General features: G+C 42.8%; 1 protein-coding gene across 1 annotated transcript in view; it reads right to left on the bottom strand.

Moving 5' to 3' along the window:
- Positions 1-76: 76 nt before the first annotated feature.
- Positions 77-10,554, bottom strand: part of pde4a (phosphodiesterase 4A, cAMP-specific) — a 20,293-nt gene continuing 9,815 nt past the window's right edge. Inside the window, exons 4-12 of the mRNA XM_056577928.1 lie at positions 9,020-9,113; positions 8,621-8,784; positions 8,212-8,310; positions 7,748-7,912; positions 7,363-7,462; positions 6,982-7,136; positions 6,433-6,555; positions 5,393-5,575; positions 77-4,535 (exon numbers count right to left, since the gene is read on the bottom strand). Coding sequence (XP_056433903.1) covers positions 3,969-4,535; positions 5,393-5,575; positions 6,433-6,555; positions 6,982-7,136; positions 7,363-7,462; positions 7,748-7,912; positions 8,212-8,310; positions 8,621-8,784; positions 9,020-9,113 — 1,650 coding nt within the window. The 3' untranslated portion in view covers positions 77-3,968. The remainder of the gene's footprint in view (positions 4,536-5,392; positions 5,576-6,432; positions 6,556-6,981; positions 7,137-7,362; positions 7,463-7,747; positions 7,913-8,211; positions 8,311-8,620; positions 8,785-9,019; positions 9,114-10,554) is intronic.

The following is a 10,554-nucleotide window of genomic DNA, read 5'->3' as shown; positions in this document are numbered from 1 at the left end:
GAAAGGTCGGGCGACTCAAATGGAGTATACTGGGAGATACGTCCATGTCGTGCATTTGTATTATAAATGATGTAGTATTAGTATGTTTCACAGGCTTCAAAGTATACAATTTTGAAAGCTGGACATGTAGTTGCTATGTGTTTTATTTTGTATTTTGATTGTGTGAATGGTAACAGCTAGATGTTGTTATTCTGTACAATGAATTTATAAATTAAATATCTCAGGGCTGTGACATTGCGCAAAAAGTCGACATGTCAACATGAGGAGGTGAGAGGCATCTTGAATGTTCCCAAACTGCCAACATATTACACATATTACCTTTATTACAAAAATCGTCCTTTATTTGTATTTTCAACACACTTTACAGTACCGAACAGTGAAATAAAAGAAAAATATACTGATATATATGATATTGTTTTATATATAGATGTTTGCTTATTAAATGCATTTATTCACAAAATGACACGTCAGCCTCTGTCAAAAGGAAAACCTTTCATAAAAATAATATAATAAAAATAACTTAGACACATTTTACACATTACAGCAAGATCATTTACAAATATTACAATCATTTCATGGTGTTTTTTTTTCAGTTGTTTAATCTTTTTAAAAGTTGTGAACAAACACATGATTAAAGCCCAGAGAATTATTCTCAGAGGGAGTCAGTTTTTGACAAAGTAACCTGATAGCAATCCCAAAGAGGAACCGGCTAGGTAGGACACTGTGAGACTGACATTCAGGCTTATTAGGCTAGGACAAGTTACTAAGAAGAAAGGGTGGAGATCATTCTAGAAATGGCCAAGTCATCGAAGAACACACCACTTATTACTTACTTTCAATAAATGAGTCACATCCCTTTTTTAAACTTAATTCACATATATTTGACCAATAAGTCAAAACTCATTCACAAGGAGTATTATTATTATTATTATTATTATTATTATTATTATTATTATTATTATTATTATTATTATTATTATTATTATTATTATTATTATTATTATAGCATGACTACTGAGATCAGTTATGCCTCTACTGCACAATGAATGGTTGGGACTTGACTTGGTGGAATGTAATCAACATATTATTCAGTTAATACCAGAATTCCAGCACAGTTTGTGCTCCACCTCAAAGCACAGCCCATAACCTACTGAAAATAAAGTGCAGCTTAAGCTAACTACTGATGAATGTGCACGTTTAGGATGTGACAGTAGGAGATTGCGCACGTTAACGTAAATTAAACAGAACAAGAAGGAGAAGATGGAGGGATTGTGTCCTGAAGTGCTTCAGTGGTTAATTTCAACAAACATACATGTGATTATTTGCCCTCCTTCATGGATTGACTAAATTGATCATTTACAATGCAATATTACAGTATGTACATTGCTGATAATGCTTATAGCAGATATCATCATTAGGTGATTTCAAATTCTAGACCATCCACCAGAACAATACAAAAATAAACTGTACACAGACTGTTCAAAAGAAAACATACAGGATATATATCCCATGGTTTCCTTTACTTCATTTAAAAAGAATGGCAGCAATTAATCAATTGAATAATTTCATAATAAGAAACATTTGCTACAGTATCGTGTTTTTATGGCAATTAAATATTAACGTTTAATAGCTTATGAAATAAAACCAAGCCCAAAAACAAACAGGAAACATCTTCAAAGAAAAAGGCCAACCCAAATGGGAATCATGTGGTTTAAAAAAGAAAGACGTGATCCTAACATTGGGTTCCCATTGGACCGGATGAAGTCCTGTGTGGTGGCCTCCACGCCGTCTCGTGACAGTGCAGGTCATGCACGCAAACGTCTGTCGCACCATGCAAAAGTGTCTCAAGATAAGCACAGTTACTGACCAGCAGAAACTACCGCTTGACTTTATAATTTTCTACGATTTAATTTAAGTTGTGTGTTTTTTTTACCCTGTGAAGAAGTCACAAACCAACCGTGACCTTGTGAGGCATGTGCTGTTTAAATCCTTTAACACCATTCAACAGGATATAGGTGATGTCACTGAATGACCCATGACCATATTTAGACCTATAACACTTTTGACTTGTCACTCATTCACTCGCTCGTCAGATTCCACAGCCTGTTGTGTATTTCTTTTAAAATGAAAAAGACGCCTCCATCCAACGTAGTCTTCGTGGAATCTGCTCATTTACTTGCATGTCTTTAGCTAGCTATAAAGTAAAGTCATTGCACCTTCCTGATTCAAACAACACAATCGTTGTGCCCCACTGCAATGCAACAAAAACCACAACTGATTGGCTGCTTTGTCGGTCTAAACCCAAACACTGCCCACATTTTGTAAAGACAAACCTAAAACTCACCGAAGACTATACCATCATGATGATATAAATATACTATTATATTCATTTTGATATCATATAAATCGAAATACGGGCAGGTATTGTGTCCTGCAATCATACATTAAGGCAAAAAAGCTATAAACATGAAAAACATGATCAGAGGCTACCCTCATAAGGTCAACACTTCTCTTCCCTTCCCTGAACATTTATCACTCTGATTCCCCTAACGTCTGTGTTCTTTGAAATCACTGCATCCCCTGGCCAATGCCAATCCTTTGGTTTGGTGAGTTATGACTAGACATTAGCAAACAAAGTGAGCAAAGTGAATGCTAGATGGTGCATGGGGATCTGCTAAATGAAACGATTCCACAGACATTTAGTAGCAACATACATACATAGCAACCGTGGTAAATACAAAATAGGCAAAACATAGTCGTCAAATCATCTCATGGCTTATTCTCAGAAAGTAAAAAAAGAAAATCAATAAGAAAAGATGGACTCAAAAACGAGTGTGTGATTGGTCTGTATCTAAGTTATTATATTATCAGGAGAGCAGCAAAGGAAGACCTACAGCCCAAAACAACTAAAACCTAAATATCACCACAGACACTCCAAGTGTGACGGACACACCACAACAACACCATGAACAGTTAAATCCTTAACTAGAGACAACCAACAAAAAAAGGATAAGAAATGCAGACACTCCTGTCCCACAATGCATTGCTTCACGACAGCTCCATTCAGGAAGCTGGTGTTTCAGAAAGGCACAGAGCCATCTTGCACCAGTAGCACTCCTCATAAAGGGAAAAAGGGGGGGGTACGGGACGTAGGCCCCCCCCCCGCGTCGCAGCATCTTCCTTTCCTTAGCTTCCTCTCTTCTCCTCCTCCAATTCTGTGGATATTTATATTTTTCTTTCCGACAGAAATGGAAAAAATTGTCACCTGGATGTGTAGCTTTTCTGAGTTTCGTATGGCAAACATGGATTTCTAATACTGACTGACACTGTTTAATAATTCCAATAAGAGATGGCTTTTTCCAAAGAGATTGGTTATTTATCCTTGTCCTTCACTTTGCTGTATATGCACACAAACAAACACACGCTCAAGTGTGTTATCGGTACCTTTATGGGTGTGCATACACATGTTGTGTTGCTTTGCGTGTGTTGCTGTGGGTGTCTACATGGCAAATGTGTTGCAACGTGTGTGCATCTTGTGTACATATTGTGTACGTGGATGCTGAAGTGTACAAATGTTCCCGGTACTTCTGGTGTATACGGTTATTGGAATCTCCCAGCGACCTAGCGTGTGTTGTATTGGTGAGTTCATGTGTGTTTATAAATGTGCATGGCTCTTCCAGAGTGCTACAATGTCTTCCGCGTCCCCGTCGTTAATGCTCAACTCCACTCGTCACGTTCCGATGTTCCTATCGAAATGAACAGGAAGGACTTGTCACCACTCATAATCTACAGTTGCTGTGTAACTAACTTTTCTTTTAAGCAATAATAATTAATTCCCTTTTTGAAAAATAGATTTAAAGGTCTGTATTGTCAATGCAGTCTTATTTGTTCTCGGTTCGCCCCGTTAAACGAAAGGAGCAATGGTAGCGTGTGTGCAAGTGAGGAGGGAAAAAACACCGCAGGAGGAGTCATGTGTCCTCCGCCGGCGAGGATGAGTCCTCCTCATCCTCCTCTTCCTCTACAGGACTTGTGTCTAAAAGGCTTTCCTTCTGGCAGGTCACTTCCAAGTGGGCTTTGCGCTCATTGTCTCCTTGTTCCTCCTCCTCCTCCATCGCCACCTCCGTCTCCTCTTCGATAATGTCCTCCTCCTCCTCCTCCTCCTCTTCGTCTTCCGCGATCCCCGCCGCCGCCGCCGCCGCCGCCGCCGCCGCTTCCTGGTTCCTCCCCTCGTCGGGGGGCCGCCCGCAGTCCTGCGTGATGTGGTTGGGGACGGGCTGCCCGCCGCCGTCGTCCTGCGACCCCCCGTGGTCACACGGGGGGTCGTCGTCCAGGGTCAGTTCAAACTGGAACTTATCCACACAGGTGTTAAGGTCCTTGTCCTGGCACACGGGGGGCGGGGAGGGGCTTTGGGGGATGTTACTCTGGTACCAGTCCCGGTTGTCCTCCAGAGTGTCCAGGATGTCCTGGGCATCGGGGTGCACCAGGTCCCCCCACGTCTCCCACAACGGGTGGACGATGTAGTCGATGAAGCCCACCTGCAGCACGGAAAAGGGCATCAGATGGATGGGAGGTACCAACTGGTGGGGAGACAGGGGGCTTCTGCCTGGGTGTTAGAATAGCCCAAACTACCAGACCTTTAGGAAGGTGCAGGTAGGAATTCTGCGTTTTGTACAATTTGGAGAGTAATAATAATTTGAGATTATTCTGAAAATATTTTTTCTGATTTTTCCAAGCAGCGTTTTTTTTCTCGGTGGGATTCAATTGGTCTCTTGAAATAAGCGTGTATTTGGTGTATTTGAAACAATCAGGGACTCTCACAATAGATAAGGGGGGTATTGGTCATGCCGAGATCAGAAGGACCAATCATGTTGAGAACCTCGTTAAGCAGAGTAGTGGGAATATCGTAGATCTTTTTTCGTTTTTTGACATCACTAACTAATCGTAGCTAAACCCCTATCCATTACACAGCTAGATGGACATTACCACTAGTGATGTCAAAAGATTATATATTTTGTCATCACAAGTGGTAGTATTTGCAAACATGTATATTGTACCCAGATGGATGAAGGATTGATGAACTCCCACCCATCATACATCAGAGTGAAAATGAAAACTTGCGATGTCATAAACAGATGACCCCAAAAGTGGTAATGTCCTCCCATAGATGAGATGGCTAATTATCTCCAATACATCGTGCATATTGGGGGGCATTCCCACTCGTGATTTCACAAATGTTTGATGTGAAATGTAATATAGCGGCTCTTAAATAATTCATAAAATAATATTACTGTATACCAAACTAGTAACCAGGAACCCAACCAGGAACCATCCATTAACTTAATTTGACCCTATTTGAGGATCTGACTTATATATGATTAAACATGGCTGTTACCTGGCTCTTTTCCACCGATGCAGTGTGTTTATCACACATGGGACTGATCTCCATCCCTCGCTCTCTCTCCTTGTCTCCCTGTCTGAAGAACTCCTCCATGATTCTCTCTGTCCATTGTCTGTACACAGCCAGAGGCTTGGTAGGGTTGCTCAGGTCCGCACAGTGCACCATATTCCTCAGCACCTGCAGAAACCCGCCCCCATCCCCCAGGTTGTCACATCTCTGGTTCATCACATTAGATAACGTCTAAGAGATTTGATACAGATATTGTTGCGAATATAGTAGACCCGTGTAGAACAGAATATTTCTAATGCTTACCTACCTTCAAAGATACATTTGTACGTGAATGATTGTAGCATTCCTCTATTTTAAATGTATTTGGTATATATTTTGTCTTAAATGTATTTGAAATGTCTTTGTGTACCATGAAATGCACTTCTAATGAATGTATTTTTGTTATTATTGTTCACGTTTAATACAATCTTTCCTTAAAATATGTAATAACATTTGCAGGACATATTCAGCCTCTGATTATTCAACGATAGTAAACACAACAGACACAATTAGGTAAGACTTGTACTGAATCTGTGTAGAAGCAAAATAAACAGATAATTTCTTGCTTCTAATTTGAGAGTTTGTAGTTACTGGAGTAGCAGAATTTACCGTGACCTCTACTATTTACACTCTCTTACCGCATGATACCATACTGAAAAAAAACATGCTTCATTGCAAATGTGAAAGGGGTGATACTTAACACCTGGTGTGAGTGATATTAACCATTACCCGCCGTTTTGAAATCTGCCCTACCCTGTGCTTTAATGACATCACCAGTGGGAATTTCCACCTAGATGTATGCTGGATAGATCAATCTACCAGCATACCCAGTGGATGCTTGTGAATGTTGCTTATCTATGCATCATACATCTAGGTGGACACTCCCACTTGTGATGTCACAAAAACACAGGGAAAGGCTGATTATTCCAACGGCTCACACCTGCTGGCATAATATAACCCCTTTAAGGTGGATGGTCTCATCTCACCTGTATCCGGTCTGTGTAATGGTCCAGCAGCAACACCCCAGAACTTGTCACTTTCTTGGTCTCCACCATCGTTTTCAGGTCTGCCAGCAAACTCATGTGTTTGGACATGTCTGTCGCCAAAACCTGAAAAAAAGAAAAAATCTCTGAGCTACCTTCTCATGCGGAACAGAGAGGAGAGACAGGATTGAGACACAGATGGAAAGAAAAGGAAGGTAGAGGTGAAGGAAGGAAAACGGGGAAATAAGGAGGGAAGGGAGTAAGGGCAGAAGGAAGGAAGAAAGTAAGGAAGTAAGGAAAACGGTAGGAAGGTAGGAATGAAGGAAAGGAGGACGGAGGGAAGGAAGCAAAGGAGGAAAGAAGGACGGAAGGAAGGAAGAATGGAAAGAAGGACGGAAGGAAGGAAGAATGGAAAGAAGATAGGAAGGAAGGAAGTAAGGATGAAATGAAAATAAAGAAGGGAAGAATGGAAGGTGTGGAGGAGCGAAGGAAGGAACGATCGAAGGACAGAAGGACAGAAGGACGTACTACGACCTTGTGTCTAGAACTCACCATATCAATGACCAGTTTCCGGAGGCTCTGTCTCTGCCTCTTGCTCAGGTTTTGAAAGATGTCACAGTTCTCCTCGTGGAGCAGCTTGAATCCCACGGCCAGGTGATGGTTCTCCAGCACCGACTCGTCGTTGTACATCAGGGCTAGCTCTGAGTCTGTGGGAGGAAGCGTCACACATAGGGATTACTGCTTCCTTCTCATTCCACACCCAATAGGGATGGATAGAAGCTTAGAAGATGAATAGAAGATGCCAACAGAATCTGTATTCAATGTATAGATCACCTGACTCATTACCAAGTCGCTAATTTGCAAATGACCCCCCTTGTTTTTCTACAAAATGGTGAGATGAGCTCACCTTAAATCAGGTCATCTTTCACTCACTTGTATTGATGAGGAACTGGTTTGACACGCCTGGATGGTCCACATCATGAATGGCAGCAGCAAACAATGCGGCAAGGATCTCTAGGTCGGTGAAAACAGCCTAACGTGGACAAGGAGATCCAATATTGTTAGTCCACCAAAAGTATAGATCTACCAATAACAAACAACACACTTTATAACAAGCAACATTGAATTCAGCTGCATGCCAAAAGGTTCAGATAGGCTTCAGGCATCTGATTCAAAGCTGCCTGCAGGTCAAACACTCCATTAGACCATTCTGAATGCCATGTATATATACAGTATAATATCAGATGGCTCAAGTCAAGCTAGCTAGAATTAAGCTAGTACTATCAGGCTAGTGAGGCCTCGTAAATCATGAGCTTACATCTAGAGCCGGCGTAGACAGCAGTACGTGTGTGGATTGTGTGACATCAGCAGCGTGGAGGCTGTTGTGATAGGCCACGTTGGCGTGGTAGTGGTCTTCGAGGGTCATCACGTAGGTGACAAAGGTATCCATGGGGATCCGAAAGGTCTTCATTAGATCTCTCTCCTGGAAGAAAGGGGGGAAGAGATGAGAGCCACTTTAGACTGGCGCTGGGCTACTATGGACCCCCCCGTGGTCTGGACGAACCCCCCCATGGTGATTGACTCCCGTTGCCTAGTTGTGCCTTCTACATCCTTGATAAAGCTATTACTACCATTTCAAATATGAACTGGTTCCTCAAATGTTTTGAGGCTTTTTCGGTTAAGACTGAATCTAAACCTCTAAACACAGAGCCTGCGACAGGGCTAACAAAAAGATAACAATCTTCACTTTGATAATAAGAGCAGATGTATAGTGTAGGTTACCTGGAAGACTGCAAACATCATGCAGCTAAGAGGTCGGTTATTGGAGAACTCGGCCACACTGAATATATTAAGGCCCCACTTATTCAAGTCGTCCAGCTCCTGCCATTGCAAAAACAAACAAACAAATACACATCATTACGACAATATCACAATTCCCCCCTCTCCCCAGATCCACATGAGTTGGTACCCCGTACGGATCTACACACTTATGATTACCGTATTTATTTAAGGTGAAGGAAAAGGTACAGAAACATAGACAAACGTGAGACAATCGTCCGATGTTTGCATAATAGCGTTTCTAGCCAAAGCTAATTTACAACACGTGTCCCTTATGATATGATACCCTACATATGGGTATCGTCGTGGGGGTAAGCGTGAGAGTGAGGGGGCTTGACGTGTTCATGCCTACCCGAGCCAACGCGTCCTCTTGCTCGGTCTTGACGCCGAAGCGAGGCAGGGCGGAGTTGGAGAGGCTGGAGCTGTGCGTTAGCTTCTTCACCCCGCTGATTTGACACATGGGCTTCTCCTGTTCCCTCAGGGTGGGAGATGGTATCTCCACCTCGTTTTGCTTATCTGCAGAGGTCCACACGCACACACGCACGCACACACACACACACACACACACACACACGCACACACACACACGCACACACACACACACACACACACACACACACACACACATAAGAGAGAAGCAGGGGGAGACGACAGTGCGGTACAGTGGGCCGGGGACGGGGTTGGTTTCTACAGGAGATGGTTCATCCTCAGTTGGTGTCGTGTTTTGCCGGCTGCTGTGATGGTGCTTTACCTAGGAAGGTTGTGGAGATGTATTCTGACACCTGGTTCCCTGAGCGACTCGTCTCTGACAAATGGGACAGCTCGCGGTTCAACATCCTCTTGAACTGGAAGGGAAGGGAGGATAAGAGGTTTGAGCGGACGGTCAGAACATAAACACAGAAACACACACACACACGCACGCATGCATGCATGTATGCAAGTACGCACACACACACACACACACACACACACACACACACACACACACACACACACACACACACACACGTACACACTCAGATACACACGCACACACACACACAAACACTCAGATACATGGACGCACACGCACGCACAAACACACACACACACACACACACACACACACACACACACACACACACACACACACACACACACACACACACACACACACACACACACACACACACACACACACACACACACACACTGCATATCGGTTATGGGAAGGAGACATGTAGATACATTATGATATTCATTGCAGATCGGATGGTATTGTATAGTTGGTAGCGTTGGTCTGCTGTTTGGTATTCTTTTGAAATCAATAAAACATGTGAGATATAAATATATATATACATATATATAGATATAGATATGGAATGTGTATCTATACATTATAATCATTTTAGTTCGAATGTATTAGGAGTGGCTGGGAAAATAAGTGTTTCTATCATCCACATATTCTGTCTCTTCAATACTTGGTGCACATGGCCATCATGTCCATGTTCAGATTGTCATGCATGTCATTTATGTCATACATCCACCACCAGCTGTGGCATATTTGCCCTCCTCTTATGCCCCCCATAACATACATCAAGAGGCAGTGCACTTGAACGGTGTGTGTGCAGGTTGCGGGCGTGTGAACACATCGATTGTCCTCAAGGTTAAACGTTATCCGGGATGACAAGACATTTCATATATTTTATATTGGCGAGTAAGAGCCTTCAGCCGTTTCCCCAGCCAGCCAATCACGGCAAGGCATTTTGGACACAGCCCCCTCCTAGTCTGTGTCCTACTGACTGATCCTTCACACATATAATAATCTCCATGGCAACCGGAGCGGTTGCCGTGGCAACTGCCTCCTCACAGTCAGTCCTTCAGCTCGATGTGAGAGCAGCGGCTGCCTGGGTGACAATCTGAGAGAGTCGGCAGGTGTCTCTGACCTTTACCAAGGTCAAAGCCTCCCCTCCCCTCTTCTCTCGTCTCGTCTCCTCTCCTCTGCTCTCATCCCTTCTTTCGGTCTTATGACGGGCTCCTCTTTCTCTCTTTAGACAAACAGCATGCTGCTGGTTCTATCACATCTCTATCTGCAGAGCATTTCACTGACTCACATGCAGGTTTACTGTATGTATTCACCGTGTTGTTGCTGTTGCAGTTTTCTGTGCAGTGCTTTAATACATTTTGTGTCATTTTTTGGTTCACTCTGTTTCTTTTTAAGAGGATTCTGATTGTTCTCTCAACATGGCCTTCCAATAAGGAAAAATCTTCTTAAAGAAGTGGCCGGTCGACAGAATAAATAAGCCG

This window comes from Gadus chalcogrammus, chromosome 2 (genome assembly GCF_026213295.1).
Source record: "Gadus chalcogrammus isolate NIFS_2021 chromosome 2, NIFS_Gcha_1.0, whole genome shotgun sequence".
NCBI classification, from domain to species: Eukaryota; Metazoa; Chordata; class Actinopteri; order Gadiformes; family Gadidae; genus Gadus; species Gadus chalcogrammus.
The sequence above is the reverse complement of the archived record's forward strand: the minus strand, read 5'-3'. Positions and strand labels throughout refer to the sequence as shown.